We start from the raw sequence: 24,016 nt of genomic DNA, 5'->3' as shown, positions 1-24,016 counted from the left end.
CACCGTGTTATATCATGGTGACCCATGTGCGACACTGTTGGGTCTCAAACCAGTGGTGCAGGAATCTGCAAGAAAAGTCAGTCGCAGCCCTCTACAGATGTGCTCTCTCCATTTCAAGATTAACCTTTCAGAAATGTCAGCCAAACAGCCGCATGCAGCCAGCTGCCATCCTGGTAAAACATGTAATTTTCGGCCTTGTTACTATAGCTTCAGTTAACTCCTTCATTGCTCGTGTTCACCTTCCAGCCCTCTCCCAGACACTTCCAGCTCCATGGTCCTTTTATGTGCAGTGCTTTTGATGCTCTGCATGTAGGTGACCTCTCTCTCCTTATGCACCACTTGGGATGGCAAAGTCAGAGGGCACTATTGAAACACGAGTGCTTGAAGGTGTGTTTAAAAGTGAGGAGCAGCATATTCCTAACCTGTGGTTCCTGGACTGTCACTGCAGAGAGAGCAGGGCATGATAGGATCATCCTCCCTCCCCAGAAGATGTCCACAAATCAACAACAAGGCGTGTTGCCAGCAGATTGTATGGGAGTGCTCCTTGTCTTGTCCCAAACCTCACCTTTCCTTTACCCCAGACACCTCCACAGAGTCATAGAATGGTCTGGGTTGGAAGGGACCTTAAAGATCATTGAGTTCCAATCCTTCCACTCCGTCAGAGCAGCCCTGCCACAGACTGGTCCAGGCACCCACAGGAGACAGTTGTGTTGAAAGCCACTGTCCCATCTCAGGGTCCCAGTCTTTGACTTTGCGGGCATGGTGGTCCCTCAGCAGCACGTTCATGAAGTGCTGCCTTGGGCTGTGTGTACAGACTCACAGAGAAGAGAGGGGCTGCATGGGCTCTCAGATGTGCAGGGTAAGGCACACACTGGTTGGGGTGCAGACACAGACACAGGATGGGCAGAGATAGAGCTGGAGATGGCCCTTACACAGGGCAAGTAGAGGAAACAAGGCGAAGAAGGCAAAAGGAGTACAGAAGGCAAGTGTGTGCATAAGCTGGGATGCAATCAGGATCATGCCAGCTGGAGATGTGGGAAGGAAAAATGCTAGGGAATCATCCCTACACCCTTGCACTCTGGAGGGGGAGAGAGTGCTCAGAGGGCCAGGTATCGTTCCATGTCCAGAGAATGGAGGAGAGGGGCTCAAGGCATTAGATGTTACATCTGGACCATGACAGAGAATGTCTGGGTGGCTAAAGTTCTGCTGGATTATTTTCAGGTGAGATTTCAAAGGCTGACAACTGCAAGTGGAAACTCCAGTAGGAGAAGGAGAAACCAGAACGGTTGGTGGCTGAGGAGTCTGATGCAGGGGAAGGCACACCATCTGACCAAGGTGAAAAGGTTTCCAACGTAACTAGGTGATGCATTGGACAGGTTTACTTGCACCCCTCTGTGATCTGAACTCGGAGAGCTTAGCCGAGTAGAAGACAGTATCTCACAGCCCTCATAACTCCTCTTTTATGCTTCTTCCCCAGGCTGGCTCCTGGTGACACACCACAGTTGTGTCCAGACTCCCCGCATGCCCAGTCCTGGCACTGGCACTCAAAGCACATCCTGCTTCCAGCTGTTTCCCAGTAAATCCCCAAAATACAGGCCTTGAAAGATAAGTGTTATTGCATGAGAACATGGCTGTATTTACAATTGGAAGGTTCTTCCCCGTAGTGAGAAAAACTGGATTATCCTCTCTTCTGATGGTGGCACTCAAGGTCCTGAAAGATTGGCAGATGAGGTAGGTCCTGCTCTGACCTCCTGATCCCAACTTGGAGCCCATTCCAGAGCTCTGCCAGCTGCATCCCTCCTGCAGCTCCAAGTCCTGGAAGCTGTGTGTCTCAGCCCTGTTCCAGCACGCTGCTTCCATCGATCCGCCTGTGTATCCTAACGGCAGCCCTTCCCCTGCTCTGCTCTTACACTTTGGTTGCAGATGACCAATAAAATGTCAGCAAAGGCTATCTAGAAGACATCTGGAAGCCATACCTCCCTGGTACCTTTGGACAGCTATGGCTATTTGCATAATTAAAGCCCACACTTGGTAAACTACTTCCATCTGGCTCAAATGTCCAGCTAGTCCTTTTTTCGGTTGTGTTTCTTTTTTCCATAGATGACTGTGGTGTCAGCATGAAGTTGCCCACAGATCCTCGGGTGAGGTGAGATGGGTTATTGTACACAGGAGAAACGGTTTCCTGGCTCATCTTGGAATGACACCTACACAGAAAGATGCAAATGGGGTCGGCCTTCAAGAGATGTGGTTGTGACACAGGCCTCGAGTGCAAGCTGCTCTGGAGATGGTCAGCATTAGGGTGATGAGCTGTGAGACAGGAATGAATATTCGCCCTCATACATACACCCATGTGTACACAGATGTAGATCCATACACATCTATGGCAGCAGTTTGAAACCTCTCCCTAGCAGGGACAGAGCCACCATGCCTTCATGTTCAAGATGTTCGGTTTTCTTTGCACCATCCTTCCCTCCTCCTTTCCCCGCCACATAAATGAGTTCACTTAATAAAAATCCATCTTTCTGCTTCCCAGGACAACTGCAGATGGGAGCAGCCTATGCAGTAAGGACTTGTCCACTCCAGGACAGGGAAGGAGGAAAGACCGCGGGAGGAGGACAGGAAAGCCAGCTTCCTCCTTCCTCACCTGCCACCAGTGCAAACCTCATGCTTTTTGGGTAAACTGAGGTAAGCTGTTGTCCTTCCTGTGGACAGGAGAGTGATCCCAAAAGAGGAGGGGTGGGATGTGGTGAGAGGGCTCAGACACACAAGAGGACCCTACCCAAGGGCCTGTCTTGACGCCGGAGAACGCAGCGGCTCCACGCCAGCAGAACAAAACCCTGCGCCGGGGCCTCGCCAGCCCAGCGGGAAGAGGCTGTGCCGCTCCAGGCATCCCTCACCGCCTCCCCAGGGAGCATCCCGGCTCCGGGGGACCACAGGAGGGGAAAAACCGCCCAGCCGGGGGGGAAGCCCGCACCCGGGGCCAGCCGGCGCGATGTCCCTCTCCGCGGCTTCCTTTAGGTGGCACCTCTCCTCCAGGAATGAGCCGCCCGGAGCCGCCCGGCCCCTGGCAGCCCTGCCCGGGCTCCGCGGGGGCTCCGCCGCCGAACCGCCGCCGTCGGAGCGGCCCCTGCGCGCTCCGTCTGCCCCCGGAGCGGCCCCTCCCTCCATCCCTCCATCCCTCATCCCTCCATCCATCCATCCCTCCATCCATCCATCCATCCCGTGCCCGTCTCCCCCGTCCTCCCCTCCCCGCCGCCGCCGCCGGCTCTGCCGCCGCCGGATCCGCCGCAGCCCCGGCCCCGTGCGGGCGGCGGGCGGGAGGGAGGGAGGAAGGAAGGGAGGAAGGACGGAGGGAGGAGGCAGGCGGGCAGGCAGGCAGGCAGGGAGGGGGAGCCTCGCCTGGATGCTGACTCCAGCTCGGGGGCTGCTCATTCCCCCGATGAGCGAGGGCGCCGGCAGCGGGAGAGCCCCCTCCCCGTGCGCCGCCGCTCCGCGCTCGGGCTGAAGTTTTCGCAGGAGGATCTGCCCCGCTTTCGCAAGGATTTGTACCGCTGCCGCTCGACTTTGCGCCTCCAGACGTGCCTTCCCCGACCCCTAAGATGAAGAGGGCGATCGCTGAAGGTAGGTGCGTCCCCGTGTCCCCGTCCCCCCCCCCCGCCAGGGGATCCCACGGCGAGGGGCGGCCGCGTCCCCAACTTCGCACCGCACCGGGAACTTCCCTCGCTGCAACTTTTTTTTTTTTTTTTGTGGAGTCGCGGCCAGGTTCCCGCCGCGGGGGAGAGGGACCGGAGCCCGGGGGCCGGGGGGAGCGGGAGCTCCGCGTCTACGGGAGCGGCGGAGAGGCGAGGGGAGGCCGGCGGGGGAGCGAGCACCGGCTTTGGCAGCGGCTGGAAGGAGAGCAACGGCCTGAGCCCCCTCCAGCCCCAGACCCACGGGGGGAGGTGGCGGATGGGGGGGTGGAGGGGGCATCTCAGCCGCCCCCTGCCTCGGTTCGGCCTCGGGGTGCCCGGGCTCCCCTCGAAGTTGGAGCAGGCAACGTGCCGGCAAGGGGAGCGGCATCCCGCGCCCCTAAACCCGCATCCCGCGCCCTTAAAACCGCATCCCGCGGGGGGGCGGCGGAGCTGCTGCCCCGGCAGAGGGGACCGGGAACGGCAGCGCCCGCGGGGAGCCAGCGGGGATGGGGACAGCCCGGCTTTTTCCGGCGGGGCAGCACCGGCTCCGCTCCCGGCGCCCGGCCGCCCGCAGGCACCTCCCTCCGGGGAAGTTTGGGGAGGCTGCAGGAGCCCCGCAGGGATGGCTGTTGGCGGGGACCCCGCAGCACCCCGTCCTCGGGGTCTCCCCTGCCTCAGCTCGGCTCGGCTGTCCTTTAACCGGGGGCTGGGAAGAGCTGGGCGTGCTGGGGGGGATCCCCACCTGGGGTCACCCCGCGGGGAGAAGGGCACACAGCATGGAGCCGGCACGACGGGATCCTCTGGCTGAAAATAGCCCATTTTCATCTGCTTTGGCAGCCCTGGCGATAGTTTTTGCTTCCCGGCCCCCGGTGTGGAGGGCTGGGGCTGGGGCTGCCCCGCGGTGCCTTCACGGCTTGGCCGTTTGCAGTCGCTCCGGGTGAAACCCCAAATAAAGACCTACATCTGGAGGAACACATGCTCTCACGCTGCAGGTCCAGACCACTTGGAGAAGCATGTGCCACCCAGGTGTGTTTGCTGGAAACCCAGCCCGTGGGGTGCAATTTTTAACTGGAGTGATCAACCCATGGCAGGAGCTCCACTGAGGTCCAGGCTGCTGGTCAGGGGAGGCTCTTGCTGCACGGAGTATCTTCCCGTGCGTTCGTCTCCAGCTTGCTTCCTGTTCCCATCAGTGACACAAATACAATCTTTTTTTTTTTTTTTTTTTTTCTATTTTGGAAGGCACTCTGGCTGATTTATTTGAGATGATCAAAGGATATATCCAAGCTCAGATGCAAATGGCACACTGCCTCCTTTAGAGAGTTTGTATTGGTTTTAATTCTGAAACGGTCAATTTATTCCTGTTTGGGGATCACCTTGGGAGCAGGTTACAGTGGCAGTTTTTCCTGCAGGCCCTTAGGGAATACTGGCATTTTAGCATCCATTTGTGTGCCTGGTGCATGGGTTCCCCATTGATCTGAACCCCGTGGCTGTGTGCTGGGGCACTGACTCCCGTGCCAAGCATGGTGGTGTGGGCTGTTTGTGGCCTGTGATGCCGTGGGAGGGCTGTGGGCCGTGCGGAGCGGTGTCGGGGCGATGGGTGTGGTACGGGCACGGGCACCAGCATCGCCTCCCCCTTCGCCATCCCGCTGCAGCGCGGCACTTTCCCTACATCCCTGTGACATCCCCAGCTGCTACCGGCATCGTCTGAAACAACACAGAAGATAATGAAACACAAAAACTGTGTTACAACAGATTTATTTATAGAACAAGGCTTTGAGGGGTTGGAATTAACGTGGGTTTTTTTCCTGCAGTTTATGAATTGCTCCTGTGAGAGGCTGGGCAGGCTGGATTGCTGGTTGGTGTGACTGTAAAGTCCTCATGAACCTTGGGAGATTATGTTTAGATGAGTGACCAGCCTACTGTATCTGGACTACATTTCCCACCGTGGGCTGCCAGGATACTTCAAGTGCCTTGTAAGCCAGAAATAGCCACCAGGGGCAGTTCAACCCGCAGAGCTGGTGTTCTCAGCACTTACTGCCTTATTAACACCATTTATTTATATTGAAAGAGGTCTTTCTGTGTTTATTCTTTCACAAAATTTATTTTTTAAAAAAGCCAAATACAAACCCCTGTATTATGAGAGCCTGCATCAGCCTTAGAGACTACTTATTCACTGTTGTGAGAGCAGCTCTTTCTGGAGAGAAAACACAGTTTATCCGTGTATTATTCTATATATCCTTTCTGTATAATGTTCATTTTGTATCAAGGGGCCACAGCATTTCCTAGGCTTGGTCCCCTCTTCCTCACCAGGCAGCACGTACCTCAGACCTCTATTCTGTGGGACCATCAAAGGGTGTGTTTGGAGAGGTTTGTAAAGAGGAATATCAGGGCAAAAAAGTGGAGGTGCCGCTGCACTGCTGCCCGCCTGGGCGTTGTATCGGTGCGGATGTCACCGTGTCCCTGCTGGTTCTGTGATGTTTTCCCCACTATGAGCGCTAGAGAAAGCTGGTCCAGAAATTAAGTTAATTAGAAGCAGTGAGAAAGCTGCCACTGCTCTCTCCACTGCTGGGGCTCGTGGGCAGCGTGTGCCTGCGCCACCAGCACGGGAGGCACGGCAGCCCTGTCTTAACAAGCCCCTTCCTTCATTAATTACCTCCGTCCCCTGTTCAGGTGCTCTGAACTTTGCTTGAGGAAAAACCTCCTGGGAGCCTGTACCATTCACGAGTGGGAAGGAGCTGGTGGTGGGAAGGAGCAAGGGGAGGGGAGGGACAGTTTGCAATGCCTCCCTCTGCTTTTGTCTGCTCCCTGCCCTGCCTTGGGGGCTTGGAAGTAGAGGGCAGGGGGCTGGTTGTCTGTCCTGGTGGCTCCTGGAGTTGGAAGCTGGAGGGGGATGTGGGGGTCAACCACTCACACCCCCACAGATAACTCTCTGACAATCAGGGTGCTAGTAATGAAGGCCTCGTGCCTGTGTAATCTCCTACTGACACCAGCGATGACTTTGGCCATTAAGCCTTCTGAAGGAATAAGCAAAATCTGCAAAATCCAGCACCACCTATGTGAATTTTCTCCCTTCTTTGGCTCGGAAGCCACGAGTGAGACTGTGGGACGGGGGCAGGGAAGGGGAAGGGTTCTCCGGAGGCCAGCTCTCAGGTGCACAGCGGTGGGGGCCGCGGGGACCCCTGGAAGGTGCAGCACCTCCCTTTCCTCCCCATCCTCCCGAGCCTGGAGGGAGAGGAGGAGAGGAGGGAGAGGGAAAATCAGCTGAGCCGGAGCCTCATCACAAAGCAGGACAAGGAAGATTGTAAAGAGCTGAGCTCTAATCTCTGCTCTGAGCCTGCACGGGGCTGCCAGGGGTGCTGCGGGGTCCATCCCGGCAGAGAGGCTGGAGCTGCAGCCCCAAGGCTGGGGCTGTGCATCCTGCCGGAGGCGGAACCGAAGGGAGAAGAAAGGAGTCGGTTTAATTAGGTGTGCATTCTCTTCCCCTTGGATTTGCAATGCTTTCTGCTGCTGTCACCTTCATTAAGATATATCTCTGAGTGCCAAGCTCCTCTTTTGATGTTCCTAAAGAGGTGTTTTTTTTATGCAGGAGGCACACACACAGTGGAATAGGAGTATCCTGTACCACTGCAAAGAAGTGTCATAAGAGGCAGCATCACAGCATGGTGCCTGCAAGGGCTGGGAGTTGCACTGGGACTTCTCCCTCCTGTCCTGCAGAAAGCTTTGTGCTGTGTCCCAGAGCCAGATGGATCTGTCTGGGATTTGTGAGTAACAGGCTTTTGGGGCTTCTCCATCACAGACACACACAGAGGTGTGGGAGGGAGGAGGAAGTCTTGTGATCTATGTAGCCCAGCCTCTCCTCCCCTTTCATGCTTGTGGTTGCAACTCCTGGAGGTTTCCAGGGGCTGAGGGAAAAGGAGACAAATGTACTGAAAAGCCATAATTAGCTAAAAGAAGCCAAGGATGGAAGTTCCCATATTTGCACAGAGATGCCAAAGCAATTCATACAGACTTGGCTAAAATGTGCAAACTCATCTCAGCCTGCGCTGGTGTCTCATCGTGGCTGTCAGGACATCGAGCAGTGTGAGTTTTGGGTGGATGATTGTCCGTTATGGTGGTGTTCAGTGATGATACCCAGACTCAGAGCAGAGTGGCGTCAAAATGACACAGATATTGCCTGTGTCACATGTGTGCAGCATGTATGGAAAGGCCCTGCCTGCATGTAGGGCAAAACGCATCTGCATGGGGTGTTGCACAGACTCTGTCCATATTTACTTTGCTTTTAGAGAGCTCCTGGAAGTCAGGGCTTCTGAAGTCTGGTCTTAAACCTTCTGACTTCTTTGTATCCTCGACCAGGTCAATGAGCCTTTCTGTGATGTAGTTTCAGCTTTTCCAGCTCTAACGCTGGGACAGTGATGCTGAGCTATCTCCCAAGGGACCCAGAATATGCTTAAAGGTCAGTCCAGAGCTGAAACGTGGAGGTCTGTGCAATCGCCAATCACTTCTTTAGCAGTGACACAGTGTCAGGCGACAAGACAGATGATACTCTCCTTAGGAGTGTTGCTGCATCAACAGCAGGTTTGTCTCTCAGGTTTTCCCTGTCTTCCTCACAGCCTTTGCATTGGGGCTTGGAGCTGATCAATAGGACCAGCAGATTTCACAGTATTTATTGTCCCTCTCAAGTCTCTACTTCTCAGGGGATTAGAGAAGTACTTGAGCTTCATTTCATAGCCTTCCTGGTTTTCAAGAAAAGCAGAAGTATTTCACAAGCATCTGTAAAACACTGAGGAAGTTGGAAGCGAGAAAGTACTCCAGTGTTACAGAATATTTGCTTTCATAAAATCATAGAATAGTTTGGAAGAGACATCTGGAGGTATCTAATCAACCTCTTGTTCAAAGTACAGCTAGTTTCAAAGCTAGATCATGTTTCTCAGGAGCTTGTCCTGTCAAGGATGGATGTCATCTCCAAGGACTTAGATATCTTCTCCTTCTCCATAGCTCGGACTTCTTGGCCTGTCTGGCCAGGGCTGCTCAAGCCCTTTGTCACCTGGCCTGGGTCAGGATCGTGGCATGGTCAGGGTACCTCTTGTCTGTCACTAGGCATGGCGGTGGTGGGGTAGGAGTGATGGTGCACACAGTGCACCTGACGGAAGCAAGTGGCTGTCCCTGTGAGTTCAGGAGCAGGCATTGAGGGAGATACCAAGGGGGACCCAAGAGTCACAGTCAGGGTCCCTGGCCCAGGAAGGCAGCAGACAGGCATTTAAAAGCTTCTCCTAATGACTGAACCAAACCTCCCAAACTGCAGTTTTTGGCCATGGCTCCTTGCTGTTTCATCTGGCCTCAGAGAGGTGTGTTTGGCTCCATCATCTTTCTAACAGCCTTTGAGTAGCTGTTGGCTGCAATTAGATTGCCCCTTCACCTCCTCTTTGCCACACCCCATCATCCTAACTCCCTTTACTCGACCTTGTAGGAGACGATGCTGTAGGCTTCTAACCATCTAGCTCACTCTCCACCTTTCTGGTTTCCCTATATTGATTTTGGAAGCGGGGGCCCGCAGCTGCACGGTGTTCGAGGTGCAGTCTCCCCAGTCCTGACCAGAGAGAGGCAGTGACTTCCACGCTCCTCTTAGCACAGCCCAGGGTGGAGCTACTCATAGTAAGAATAACCATGGGCTCGTATCCACCTTCGTGTCCACCGTAGCTCCCTGGCCAGCAGCAGAACTTCATATGCCTCTTGTGCCCCGTGAGTACTTCTTAATACTGTTCCTCTTTAATTCATTCAAAAAGCTCAGACATTTAGGCAAACAGATGGCTACCTACAAAGGAATGTGGTTTTTTACTGTACAGAAGTGCTAGTTAGCAGTGGTTCAAAAACCTTTGAAGATGTCCAGGGTTCCCATCCTTCACTTGGCTTCTCCACGTCACTCTGCTGAATGGTGGTGATACTTGGTTTTGCTATTTGCTTCCTGGAGATTCAGAAAAACTTTCTCGTCCCACATTTCTGTACTTTATCCAAGGAGGTTTCCATGAAGGTCTGAAGAGTCTTTATTGTCAGGTGTGCTTTGAAACCCATCCACAGCTGCAATTCCACATGGGGATAAAAGAAAGGCCCAGAGAAAGCAAATGCAAATTCACCAGCAGAGTGAGGTTCACTGCCTGGATGGGAGTTTCCAGCCCGTCACAGCTTTGCTCCATCTCGTGGGAGTTTGGCACATTCCCTCAGATGGCTCTTTGAATCTTGTTGCCTTTTTAACAGTTGTGCTTTCTTTTATCTCTCTGTGTTGCACCTTCCGTTGGAAACAAAGGAATGTTTGCATTCAGATTTTATGCTTTCTTTTCTTCCCTGAGTGCATGGAATAATTATAGTGCCTTGCATGGACTTGTACTAATTGATCAGTTATTAGTGATAATTATAATTTACATGATGGTTTAGGAAGAAGGGGCACTTCTACAGTAGAAGGGATGCTCTAAGATAACAGCTCAGAATTGCTTTCTGATATGTTAGATCATCTCCTGTGTTCTACTCTTTGGGGAAACGGGTTAACTTTTTTTTTTTTGTTAAGAACAAATCTTTTGCAAGAACCATCTGGCTGCTAAATTCTTCTCCTGAAGCTGTGCAGTTTGCTGGGAGTTCATTTGCGTCTTTAGCTACTAAAGAGAAAGTAAAAGTGACTGATTAGTCTAAGACTGGGACCATTCACATCAAAGTGACAGATTTTGTGAGCTGGTTTTGGGAAAGTGTTTAAAACTGGTGTGTTTTCATTAAATTTTGAAGACTGTGGGCAGAACTATGCTCTTGGCACTCCAGCACAGCTCTTGATTCTGCACCCTGCGTTGATATGTCAGAGTGAATTGTGTGGCTGTTAAAATTTGTGTGTGCTTGTTTGATGACTTTAAATATTGATTTTAATTGTGCGTCTTTCTTAGGGCTGTGAGTGATGATCAGAGCCACGTACAATACCCCATGTGCATAACACAGCAACGTGCGCGGGGAAGAGATGCGAACTCTGTCTGACTCTATAAGCAGAATGGACGAGGGAGGGGAAAGGAAGAAATCTTTGGAGGCCCCAAATTCAGCTTTCCCTGCTTCCAGGACCACAGGGGGCTTTGTCAGAGACGTGGCATCAGCTGCCAGCCAAGTCAGGATTTCAGAAGCCTTTTTTGAGAGCTGGTGTCAGGCTGTGAAGGCTACATACAAGGCTACTCTGACAAAAGGCATCTTTTGAAATCCTAAGAGCAAATACTGAGTTTGTTAACATTGCATTTGCCTCTGCAGAGAAAAACGGTCACCTGAAAGCCACCGGCACCTTTAGGACTTGCACATCTCCACGGCCCCAGCGTGTTTTGAGGGGCGGTGGGAGGCTGCACCCGGGGAGCATCCCCCTCTCCCTGGGCACAGGTCCCTTCCCAAGTGGCGGCTCCAGCGCAGATCTGTCTGTGATTGATGCTCTCCCTGCCCGTGCAGACACGGTGAGCGTTGGCTTTACACTAGAGGGCTGTCTGTCCCTTTCCCTTCAGAGGAAAGGCAGGAGTCTCTGTGTCGTGAACGCTCTTCTCCTTTACAGCATCCGCACAATTTGGCAGGGGCTGGTTTTGTCAGATGGGTAAGGCGACGTGGGCTCGTTCCTACTGCTCACCGCCTCTGCCTGCTGCACAGCATCCCTGTCCTGGGCCGGAGGGCACTTTGGAGCTGTTTGTCTCCGTGACGTGAAGTGTCTCTGGTTTTCTCACCAGGGTCTCTGTCCTCCTGCGCAGGTCAGCAGGCTTTCTGCAAGAACCAGCAGGCTTCAAGCTGCTGTCTTCCCCTCCTCTTCCACTTTTGCTGCCAGGAGTAATAGCTCCAAGTGTGTGCACAGGGGCTCGCTCCAGGAGTGTGGCATCTCCTGATGCTGCCGTGGGCTTGCGAGGAGCTGCACGGCTGGACAAGGCACATCCACTTCTGTGCCCAGGCGGGAGGTGCTTTGGAAATGGCAGGAGGAAGGTCGTCAGTGTCCTAGGGCTGAAAGAGGTTTGGCAGCTTTCATTCCATAAGCTCAGGTGGGATGGCTTCCTTTGTTAACAGCAGGGCTGGGACCTCTGTGGGGCCCCTGGCCACCATCAAGGCCAATTAATTGCTTCAGGTCCACACAGGCACTCATGTCACAGGTGCGTTCAGTTCTGTCCCCACTCACCTTCGTCTAGGCTGGCTTTAACTTGGGTGAAGATGAAACTAGCTGAGGCTTTGCCCATCTTAACAAACTCTGTTTGAATTCAGACCTTTCCCCAAAGCGGTGTGGCTGCCTGGAGAGATGCAACCACAAACACAAGCCCCTCCATGACTCCCAAGTACCTTGTGCTAGCTGCGTTTGGGGCATTTTTTCCCCTTCCTGGATGCCTGTGCCGTCAACATTTGGCTTGGTTTGGGCAGAAGTGGCGTTAATTGAGAGCAGCAACGTCCCTCGACCTTTGCTAACAAGGGCCTGCTTCAGAGAGGAGGGAGGGAGGTGGAGGACGTGGGGAGGGGTCCAGGGGCCAGTGGAGGGGCGAGGGAGGGAGATGCTCTGGGGCTGTGTCCTGCACACACTAAAGTGCAGGCATCGGTTCGCTGTCAGCAGCTGATTTATCAAGTCCAGGGACTTCTCTCCCTCCCTCTTTTCTCAATTTGCAGCTAATACATCCTGAAGGGAGGGGGGAATTAATAATGGTAATTACAGCAGCTCACAATCCTGAGCAGTAGCATTAACCACATGCATAGTGATGGATGGTGGGAAACTGCTCTGCTGGGAGATGGCCTGGTGGACCTGTTCTGCATCCACCACCACCCACCATGGGCTGGGACAGCAGCTCCTGCCAGATGTGAGGCAGAAGGGGGACCAGCAGCGGGAGCAGGCTGAGATCTGCTGTCACCTGAACTTGGGGCAGGGATGTCCCTGGGCTGAGCATCAGGGATGAGCCCGTTTTCTGCTGAGGTGTCACCTGCTGCGGGCAGGCATTGCCTTGCAGGAGGGCATTGCCTGATGTCACCCCTCTGCCTTGCCTTTTTGTGCTGGTCTAATTTGGCTCCTCTGTCTAACTCTGTCTCTGGGGTGTCTGTGGAGAATATAAAGTCTGTAGAGCAGCCCAGCTCCTTTCAGAAACTGTGGGATTGATGGACTGATGGTTGTACCAGTGATGGTTGGACTTGATGATCTGAAAGGTCCCTTCCAACCCAGACAAATCTATGATTTTGGTGTGAGAAGGCAGTATGCTGGTGCTGCTGTCTGTGCCCGTGGTGTGGGACATCCCCACGAGGCAGTTTGGGAGGTCCCCGGGGAGCTGCCCAGGCTGGTCTTGGTGGGCTGCATCACTCCAGCCCAGCCCCTGCCCCTCCACATTTGCACTCCCCATCGGAGACCAGCAGCTGCTGAATCCCTCGCTTGAATGGTTCAATTTCAATCCACAAAATGAATTTTGGGCCCTCTGGGTGAGAAAGCGTTAGCAGAGAGCAAAGGGATTCTGCCAGCCAAGCCTGTCAGGGCATTATGGGGGTGTCAGCTCTTGCAGGCTTTGGCGTGTCATCTTTAACCCTCTGTATCTGACATTGTGCAGTGAAGTGAGACTTCAGCTGGGGCTCAGAGGCGGACTCTGGCTGATGCCCTGTGCCTTGCTCCCAAGACTGGAAGAGGGAATATCTTTGGGTTTGATATGTCACCCACAAGAGAGACAAGCCCTCTCCCTCCATCTGTTTAGGAAGAGCCATTTCTAATAGGACATGCTGTTTGCTGCTGGGGCATCAGCTCTGCTCCGAGGGAAGCACTGGGTCTGGAAATCAGGCAGTAGTCTAAACGGTGTCCCCAGGTCAGTGAGCACTATTCTGGCTTTCCCAAGGCTCCATCCTCCTCTCTGTGCAGTGGAAGGTGGTCCCCGGGCCCTGGGAAGGGGCTCTGTGTGGGGCTGGGGATGCTGGGGGAGCAACGTGCCTTCCCGGGCGCCCCATTCCTGCCCGAAGAATGGCGTTGTGTCTGAATAATGGGCCCTTTTTCTCCCAGGTTGGGAGGGAGCACGAGGGGAGCAGCACAGCCAAAGAGAGACATTCATATGAGTGGCACAATGAATGAATCTGAGCTGCCTCCTGGGAACCAGCCCAGAAGAGACTGACTTCCCGTGGCCATGGCTTTCTAGTGGGAAATGCTCTTCTTTCGCTGTATTTATTTTTGGCTTTCCTAGTGTTTTGCTAGGTTTACAATTAATCCTAAGCTTCTGGGTGGCCAGCTGGGCTGTGGGGACAAAGTCTTCTTCAAAGCAGTTTGCTTGGTCATTTCCTGAGGACCTTGGACTTACTAGGAGCTTGGGAGAGCTTGACCTGAGTCCCCTGGGCCGTGCACATGCATCACTTTGGGTGGAGAAGATGTATTTGTGAGCGCAGCCCGCACGGGTTGGCGGGTGGAGAAGCCCCTTGGCACGTTCTCATCAGATGGACGGGGAATTGGCTCTCCCTTGGGAGAGGTGGCAGCGGGTAAGTTGCTGCTGGGAGCTGGCATGTGGGGAAGGGACCGACGGCATGTCGCTGCGTGCGTGAGTTGGTGGCAAGTTGACACGGGGCACGTGTTGCATGTGTGTTAGAGCTGGGCTTGCCGCTCACCCGGGTGCGCCAGGCATGTTTTTACTGTCATGAAGATCCCTCAGAACAGACTTTGCCTGCTCCAGCCTTGCCACCTGCGCATTATGTGAAACGTCTTGGGATTGCGCCGTGATGGATGGGCTGCAGGACTGGCAGGCGCTGAGCTCCCTGGGACTCCCTGCATTGCACGGTCTCTGCCTTCCATGCTGGAGGGGGATCCCAAACCTCTGACGTACTCAGTGCCTTCCCTTTGAGCTTGTTTGATTGGCAAACACCCAGTGGGTGCCAGCCAAGGCAGATCTCTGTCTGCTGTGGGCTCGTTTTCCTGTCTGCACCCTCTTTCCTCCTCCAGCTGCAACTGAGGTGGACCCTCTGGAAGTGTTTGAGCTGTGTCAGTTCTGGCTGGGTTTCTGAGCCATTCTAGCTTTCTCCTCTCTTCCTAAAATGAAGGCTTCACTGCTGCTCGTCTGAGCGTGACTCCCTTGCCGTGGACATAAATGCCCTCTTTCCTGCTCATGAAGCCACCTGGCAAGGCATGGGCTCAGAGGGGGGAAACTGCTGATGCCGCTGCTCCTAAAAAGCCTGGTGATGAGTGTGGGGTTTGCTCAGCTCCCTGTGTGCCCGTGGGAGACGGGCGTAGCTGAGCTGAGGCATCTGTTGCCGTCTGCTGCAATGCAGACAGCGTTCGGGCCAGTAAGCAGAGCACGGGGCCACCTGGCCGGGGCACCAGGTCCAGCTCTGCCGGTGGCCTGCTGTCAGCCACATGATTTAGTGGGTGACAAATAGAGGCCAAGGGCCAGCAGCTCCCACCACCCCTGTGTGTGACTGAGGCAACCCCTCCTGATAAATCCTTGTCAGCATATTGTTGTCCTTCTGTCTGGAGAGAAGGGTGACAGTTGTCATGTCTGAGTGCAGACCGAGCATCACAGGGGAGGAGATGGGGAAACTGGTGGCTGGCAGTGTTGCAGGGACCGGGTCCTGTGCTCTGAGCCTGGGGATGGCAGCGCTGGACTCCTAAAAAAGGGATGTGAGCTCTCCCCGTGTGCAGGGCTGGAGCAGAGCAGGCGTTTTCTGCTCTTAGAGGGCGAGATCCTGTGAATTAAAGGAATGAGCCAGACACCTGGCACCAGGAGACGTGGGAAGTGATAATGGGAGATAGGGCTATAATGGCACAGGAATCTCTCGGTATGATGGGAGCTAAATGACATGGTAAGGAAAATTGCACCTCGTTGTGAGTGTCAAAATCGACAGAGAGGAAAAGGAGATGAACAGTGTTTGCAAGTGTACCCCAACAGCTCCTGTGAAAGAGCCTTGATCCACCTTTGGCTCAGGCTGGAGCTCGCATCATCCCCAGCTCCCCCTCCTGCTTCCCCCAAACCTCTCCTGCTTGGGAAGGACAAGATGATGGGCATCATCATTCCGGACAAGTGCACACTCGTGCAGTCTTGCAGCAGCCCCCCAGGCATTTCTGGACGGTGAGGCTGTGTGCTTTGTTGTAAGAGCAAAGTGCCTGTCATGGAGCGTGGACATGCCTGGATGCATGATGCTGTGCACACACGTGGGGCTACATGAGCAGAGGCCACACGTGTGTTTGGTCATGCAAGCAGGGCATGGTGACTGCTGCAGGAGGGGCTGCTTGTGTTTCTTCTGTGGGACAAGGATGAAAATGATCAGGGGATGAGCACACAGCTTGTGAAGGGAAAGGGGCTGCAGCTTGCTTGTCACCCAAAAGAGACATGAAAATGAGAAACACGGAACAAAAATAATCAGGCAAATGTCTATACTGAATACAGGCTAATGACCGCCAAGCCTCTTGTCAGCGGTTGGCATTGCTGTGTGTTCCAGGGGCTGAGGCCTGTGTGATCTCATGGTTTTGGAGCTGATGAGGCACAGACTCTGTGCTGAGAAAGGCATCAAAGCACAGCAGTGGTCCCTGTAGTCACCTGCGTGCTGGCTCCAGGGAGCCAGGACCCCGGTGCACGTCTTGGTGTGGGGCTCTGGCATCCAGAATGGGAGCATGTGGGAAGTGGGATAAAAACTGGGTGAGGAGAAAATGGAAGGTCTTTAAGTAAATCAGTGGTGCCTCCTCCCTTGGAGAATCATGGTTCCTTCCACCCCCTTGTCTCCAGAAAGACCTAATTTACTGAGGACACAAAAAGAGTTTGACATGAAGAGAGCTCAAAGGGGCTGGAGCTACTTGATGTCAAAGGCAGATGGACAAGATGGGCCAGTATAGAGGAGAAAACACGGTAACAAATGGCACAGGATAGCTTGGCTGTTGCTTCTGATACAACAGCCAGATGGCAACATGCTGAAAAGCGTAGGAGGAGAGTGTTTCGCTAGCGGGAGAGTCCTCCGGAGCTGCCTCCCACAAGGTCCTGCTGAAAGTCCACGGAAGGTGCAGCAAGGGCCACGTATTTATATTTCCAGGAAAACATCCAGCAATGCCAGCCTGCAGGCTCTCCTCCTTCTGGCAGGGACAGAGGAGGGCTGGGTCTGAGACAGCCCTGCTGCCTGCAGGAACGCAAAGGGTGCTCGTCACCAGAGTAGCTTCTTCTGGAAAACCAGTAGCTGATGCCACCAGCGACAGCACTGCCCCTCTCTGGACCGTTTTCTCCTCACCCAACAGCTGTGGGTGCTGGCACATCCTCGTGACCCACTCCCTCCCAAGCAGTGCCACCTTGTTTTTTTCTTGCTTCAGAGGAGCTTGCTAAGGAGGTGAGTGAGTGGGGTTTTCTTTAAAGCTTAACACAAACATCTGGAGGACCAGAAACAAGGCTTGGGAGGCCGAAGGTGGTAGGTAAAGGTGAATGCTAAAGCCACACTTAGCAAAGGCGGCCGTGCCTTGCCCAGTGTTGCCAAAGGACTGAGGCTGAGCTCCGCGGCGTGCCGAGCTGGGGGACGGGTGCTGCAGGGTGGTCCTGCACCCCTGCTGCAGGGCAGCCCCTCTGTTTCTGCCACCACGTCTGCTGCCAAGAGCTTCTCCCTGTGTTTTAGTCGCTTGTGTCTGAGCCTGAGCCCTCTCCCTCGGAGAGCCCTCCCTGGTGGCTGCTTTGCTTCTGCTCCCCGTCCCCGTCCAGTGATTCACTTGCCGCTTGTTCATTTGAATTTGTGACAGTCCTTCTGCACACCCGGTAAAGAGTGCTTAATGTGCAGCATTTCGCTGAGTCTGTAGCCTTTGGAGCTTTTTGTGGATGCTCTTTGTGGCCTCCCTGGGCACATTATTGGAGCAACACAGTCCCAGGCACACTGTTGAAAGCAGATGTCATGCTAGTTAATACAGAAGTGCCTCCATTGCTTCTTCCCGGGATGCATCCAGCCCTGGCTGTTTGTCAGATGGGGTAATGGAAGTAACGCTGGCTTCCTCCTCGCTGCCCTCGGCTGCTCCACAGATGCACAACCAAAGCTTCATCCACCGCGTCTGGTCCTTTGGTTTGCTCCCTCTCAGATCGAGAGGCCACTGTGGAGAAGTTTCATGGTGCCACCTGAGAGGGTCCCTCAGCCCTGGTGGGCAGCGCGTGTTTGTGCTCCCTGTGTAGCAGGTTGGCAGCAGTTCATCCTGAGCAACTGTCTAGCCACTTCTTCAGAACAGCACCGGGGAATATGCAAATTTAACCTTTGAATTTACTGTGCTGTTCTTTTCCTGGGAAATGTCACTCGGGGCATCAAGCTGGGATTGCCTGGTCTCAGGAGGGGACTGGGCATTGGTGGCATACGTGCTGTCCCTGGGGATGCATCCGGCTTACCCCCAGCATTGGGAGCAGGGTCCTTTGGGTGCTCCCATGCTCTGAGAGCACTGGGAGCTCCTGTGCTCCGCCTTGCTGTCAGCAGAAGCCACCCTGAGCCAATGTGATCTGATGGGTAGAACATGCTCTGGTGACTTGAGCTGGCTGCTGAGTGACATTGGGAGGATTATGTCGCAGTGGCCGGGTGTTGGGTGGGGGAGCTGTCGTCAGTGACACCTCTCACAGCAGTGAGAGCGGCTCCTGGGAGCAGGGGAGGATCCCTCTGCCTCTGGGGAGGGCAGCACCTGCAGGGTCGGATCCAGATGATGCTGTTGCGACAGGAGGGAGGTCCCCATTAGGTTGAAGAGCTGAAGGAAAACCCAGCTTCCAAAGCTAGCAAGAGACTGATAGGACCATCCTAGCTCAGGACAGAAACTAAGATGAAGGGCTGAGTTTACAGGCTGCCCCTAAGTAGGTATTGATGGAGCAACAGAGAGTTGTGAATACAATGTGGGCAGGAGGGATGCTGCAGGTGGATTTCAGCACAGGTGAACAACCAAAGACTGATAGACATCCCTAGAGGGCTTTGCTCTGGTTGCTGGACCATCCATGTCGAAGCCTTTCTTGTCACATCATCTCCATTGCCTTTATGAGCTCCTGCCAGCAGGGATAGGCTGGTCTCTGCAGCTTTTCCACCATACCTATGTGGGCTGTGCCAGCTTCAAGTGTGGCTCAGGGGAGGCAGAAGACACCTGAAGAGCGCTGTGAATGGCTCTGGTTGTGTGGCCCTGGTGCAGAATGTTCCCTGCAGCTTTTTGCAGAGTTATTACAGTTGCCAGTACAGATCTGTCTGTGTTTAGGACAAATGCTTCAGGGTCAGCAGAGCAGGAGCTCTCAAAGAACAAGCCAAGGTGTGCAGCTGGGCTCTCCTCCAGGACCCTCCAGTAACAGCCAGCGTGGGCAGCTCCAGGCAAGCAAGACCCTGGAATAACAGAGCAGAGCGCAGCCTGCCTTGACAGGCAGCCCTAAAAATAGCAAAGCAGGATGTCCATGTGATGGGCTTCAATAGGAAAATAGATTCATTTCCCAGCTCCCAGAGGGGTTTTTGGAAACAGCAGAGAGTAAATAAGGGTTTTGAAAGTGATGACAAATATCTTGGAGGTGCCCTTCCAAGCAGCCTTAACTGTTAAAATTGCACTCACATCTCCAGTGGCTCTGAGAAGGGGAGTGTGAGGCCCTAAAGATCTCCAGATCTAACGTGCTCTTATTTGCTTGGGTGCTAATTAAGAGAATGTGGAATGTCTGCTATGTATTCTGCAACTCTCTGTAAATTCAGATAAGAGCCATTACAAATCCATCACAAGGTGTATTAAAATCTCCTTAATTAATAAACAATAAACACAGCAGTCTGCAGGAGAAGGGCTGTGAGCACTGGAGGGAAACGTAGGACAGGGAGGAGGTGGGGAGGATGCTGCCCACCTGGTCCTCATCCCCCAGGAGCCCTGCAGCACAGCATGGAGAGGCTTTGCACAGGAACGATGCTGATCCCACAGCTGAGAGCTGAGGGCTCAAGCTCCTGCCAGAGTCCTCAGTATTGCTACATTTCCTGGAGGCCACCTGGAGACCGAAAAAGCATCAGTCTTGGTCTTGGCAATGTGGAAGGAAAGATGAGAGCGGTGCGGGGATGAGTTTTCCTGTCCTGTGCCACCCGAGGGGGTATGGCCAATGGTGAGTGTCACCCAAGGGACACTGGCTCAAGCCCCTGTGGCAAGAAGAGGGCCCTGTACCAGAGGTGGCCAGAAGCAACAGCCCACCCCAAGGCCACGCAGGCATTCTGGACTGGAAAGTGATGGATTATTTACACAGAGAAGAATAGCTCAAAGTGGCGATGGGGGTTAGTGTGTTATCACCTCACAGCAATGGCTTGTGAGGACCATACTTCTGAGCTCACTTACAAACTGGGCTCTGAACTGGCCTTTGGGCCTGCGCGAGTGCCTTAGCCATTAGGGCAACTTTGGACTTTGCATGCTCCTTGGCCAGAAGTGCCTTCCTGGTCTGGATACAGCCCTTCCTGATCAAGTTTTCTTGAAACTAGCACTAACATGTAGAGCTTACACCATATTCACGTTTTCTGATGAAGAATCACCTCTCAGAATGGGAGTCCTCACTTGCCTAAAAAGAAAGGACACTGGGGTTTGAGCTGCAGGTGTGATTAATACATGGATGCAAGAAGGAGGTGGGTTCCTCAATGGGAAACTCAAGTTCCCAGTTGTGGTGGAAAGCTACGGAGGGCATTGACCTACTTGCAGATGGAAGATATTGAGGAAATCCCATAGTATGTCCTTTCAAGGAACTTAGGTCCTGAGAACAGGAGCTTTATTGTGCTCTGGGAGCTGGCAAGGGAGGTCCACAGGTGACATGGAAGTTTCTTTTGTAATAGCTCACTGAGTAGTATTTCCATTTCAGGAAGCATTTCCTCTGTCAGACATCGATGCTGTGCTGGTGTCACCCACTTCTGTGATATGCTGCCTCTGGGGATGTGGCATTTCAATTCACATTACTGTGCCAGTACCTTGGGGAGAAGCGCCAGACCAAGACAGACCTGCTCTTCTGTCCGTCTTCTCCAAGTTGCTCTTCTACCAGATGGTCTGGGCCTTCCTGGTCTCCACTCTCTTTAGGACACCAAGGGCAATAGCTAAGAGGGACACAGCATTACTACTGGGTGGGAGTGAAGCAACCAAAAGGATGCAGCCTGCTTTTAGTAAAGCTGTTGCAATCCATGTGTTGGCAATGATAGTGCAGCTTCTTCAGGAGCAAGAAAGCAGTTGTGTCCCTTGCTTGGTGGGTTCAGAAGACTGAATGTCCCTGGCAAGGTTTATTACTCGGCTGATCCTGATGAGGTGATGTTTGAGCCCATCGTGAAGCGTTACGTTGTCCAAACTGCCTTTCACTCCCCGTGGTTCTCCCAATTTGTGTCAGCTGAGGGTTGATGAGGCAATGTGTGTGACAAGCGTCTGGGTTCTGCGCTCACAAATCAGCAGGGCTAAAGGAGAACTCGCCAGGCGAGGATGCAAAGTCTAAATAATCTTCAGATAGCATCTTAAAGCCCTGACAGGCTTCAGACAGGTGGTTTCTATAACAGACTCTATTTTCCACCTGCCCTGGGGCAAAAATACTGATCTAGTACAACTACCTGAAAGGAGGTTGTAGAGAGGTGGATGTTGGTCTCCTTCTCCGAAGGAACAGGCGATGGGACAAGAGGAAATGGCCTCAATTTGTGCCAGGGGAGGTTCAGATTGGATATTAGGAAAAATTTTTACACTGAAAGGGTTATTAAGCCTTGGAATGGGGTGTTCAGGGAAGGCGTTGATGCACCATCCCTGGAGGGATTAAAAAGATGGGTTGATGTGGTGCTTAGAGACATGATTTAGTGATGTGGGGTTTTTTTTGTTTTTGTCAGAGTTAGATTGATGGTTGGACTAGATGATCTTAAAGGTCCCTTCCAACCTAGACAATTCTGTGATTCTATGATCTGTCTTCTGTGGGCTGTGCCAGCAGATGTTTCAGCCCCTCATAAGCCCATCACGTCCTTCTATGTCTGTTCCTGGCACCTGCACCCTCTCCTGACCATTCCCTGTCCTGGGTGAGCACGTCTCATGCTCCCAGCTCTCTTGGCCCCAGGGCACCTTGCTGGGCAGCTCTGATGGCCATGAGTTTGTCCCTTTGGGACGGAGGTTGGGACCTTGGAGTCTGGCCTGAAAATAGCAAAATACGTACAATTGTTGTATCTCTGTTAAAAAAAGTCTGTCTGGTTTCAGGTTGCACTGTCTAGACAGGGAGCAGGCAGGCTGGCAAGGAGCAGTGGGTGGTGGCACTCACATGTACCTCTCCAGCTGTGTCCAGCTGTTCCCGAGGCAACTGTCTAAGATGTTGAATGGCTGTGTCCCCTGTCCTCAGCAAGGAGACCCTTCCTTGGTGCCTACACTAAAGGGTTTCCAGCCACCACTATCTCTTGTGGCTCCCTGTCCAGGGAGGGTGACAGGTCCAGTTTCAGTGGTCACTGCTTGGAAGCTGTGCTGTGGCCTCGGTGCACCCGCCAGAGCATGGCAGGGCTGGAAGGGCAGTGACAGAGGGCTTTTCATGGGGGGTTGCACGTACCAATGGGTCCGTTGGAGATTCCTGACATGTTACCGCTCTCCAGCCTGTGGGCCCCAGAGCTGTGTGATGCTCTCACCCTGTTTGCCCTGCCAAGGAATCCCTTGGGTAGGCTACAGCCACCCAGGCAGATTGGAGCAGCTCTTGCTCCAGCTGCAACCCTGGGGCTGTTTGAGGAGAGCTGGGGCAGCAGAGCTGTGCCATCAAACCTGGGACAGAGGAGGATGGACAGGGGCTGGAGAGCTTTGCCTCCTGGATGTACCTCAGGCTGGAAGGAGGGGCCAAGTGTCCTCCACAGCAAGGTGAGGAGAGCCAGACCCTGTGCAGGGCCAGAAGCTCTCCATCCCATGTGCTTTGCTCCCCGGGATGCCTAAACAATCTGTGTAGAAGGTGGGTGCACACTTGGAGGTTGGCCATGCCACCAGGGAAGCCTGTACAAGCCACGATGGTTTCTTGGACATGCATCCAGCATCAGATGGTGGGCTGCTTAGGGATAAAGGGGTGTCTGTCCCCATTCCCGTCTTCCTCATGCTGCTTTGCTTGGGTCCAGAGATAGTCTGCTTCTCCACGTCTGCTATGTGAGATCTAATCTGTCTGTAACATCTACAGGTCCCCTGTTGTCTGAGGAGAGATGGGGCTGCTTAGTTAAAACCACAAACGCTAATTGCTTATCCTTATGGCACTGCTAAGATCACGTTCTTTTGAATTGCCACAGACCTCCCTCACATCTCCAGAGAGAAGGGACCTCAGTGGTGGCTAAGCTATGTGTGAGACAGCCCAGCCCTGGGTGGAGCGGGGTAACTCAAGTGCAGTTGAGGAGATGGTGTCTGGAGCTGGGTCTGGACCATGATTCCGGGGCATCCTTGCAAGCACCCCGCCCTGGGGAGGAAAGTGGTGTTGGTGTAACGTGTCTGCTGTTGTTCCTGTGAGCTGGCGGTGTTTGGCCAGCAGTGAGGGCATCATGGATGGACTCATTCTGCTGGAATTCACCTGAGGAAGAAGATGTGATGGGGGAGGCAACTCCTGGCTCATCCGTGCAGAAACACCTTTGCAGGGACCTCAGCTGGAAGTTCTTGTGTCCTGTGGTGGGGGGTATGGGCATGTTTGTCACTTCCCTGCCACCGCCTGTGTGTGCACAGTGGGACTCCCATCTTTGACAATGTATGGCAATTGCGTCCATCCTGAGCTGGAAGGAATTTTGGGTGAGAGCTGCAGCTACAGCAGAGGCTGCCTCACCTCTGGGATATCGGAGTTTCTTCCCAAATTCACTCAGGAGCGAACATGTGAGCTGCTTGGGCACATGTCTAACTGCAGCTAGAGAGGAAACCAACAGAGATTTCAAATGGCACTGCCTGTTTTACCATTTTAGGAAGAAGTGTGTCTTATTATAATTGCCTTGCTTATTTGGAAGAAAAAAAAAACCACTGTAGTTACTAGAAATTCAATATAGAAATTACCAGTTACTACCCTCTGTAGACTAATTTTGAGGGTAGAAGAAGAATGAGGAATTTAATGCACACTATAATGAATGTCAATCTTCTCTCTTAATGAATAGGAATCACAGTTTGCTGCACATTGTAGGGAAATGAAAAGCATCCAAAGTTCAATTCACTTTTTTTTCCTTCCTTTCTTTCTTTCTTTTTCTTTTTTTTTTCCTTTTTGAGAGAGATAATACCATGGAGAGAAGATGGGCACATTCATTTGTGAACGTTAAGGATTTTTATCTCTCACTGTACAAGTCAAGGTCTTCCTTCTACTGAGCTTTGTAAAATTTCCTATACAAGCTGAGGCATAATGCCGTTTACAGAGCTGGATCCTTGAGAGCGAAGTGGGTCTGGGCTTTTTTTTCCACTCTCCTGTAGCAAACCATCTAGACAATTAAAAGCAGAG

General features: G+C 53.2%; 1 protein-coding gene across 1 annotated transcript in view; it reads left to right on the top strand.

Annotated features, from left to right (window-relative positions):
- Positions 1-3,350: 3,350 nt before the first annotated feature.
- The window catches only part of RTN4R (reticulon 4 receptor), an 80,545-nt gene continuing 59,879 nt past the window's right edge, over positions 3,351-24,016 (top strand). Inside the window, exon 1 of the mRNA XM_014937145.1 lies at positions 3,351-3,621. Within this exon, the coding sequence (XP_014792631.1) occupies positions 3,600-3,621 (22 nt within the window). The 5' untranslated portion in view covers positions 3,351-3,599. The remainder of the gene's footprint in view (positions 3,622-24,016) is intronic.

This window comes from Calidris pugnax, unplaced genomic scaffold, assembly GCF_001431845.1.
Source record: "Calidris pugnax isolate Ruff unplaced genomic scaffold, ASM143184v1 scaffold7, whole genome shotgun sequence".
In the NCBI taxonomy this organism is placed as follows: Eukaryota; Metazoa; Chordata; class Aves; order Charadriiformes; family Scolopacidae; genus Calidris; species Calidris pugnax.
Note: the sequence above shows the minus strand (reverse complement) of the source record. Positions and strands in the feature narration are given on the sequence as shown.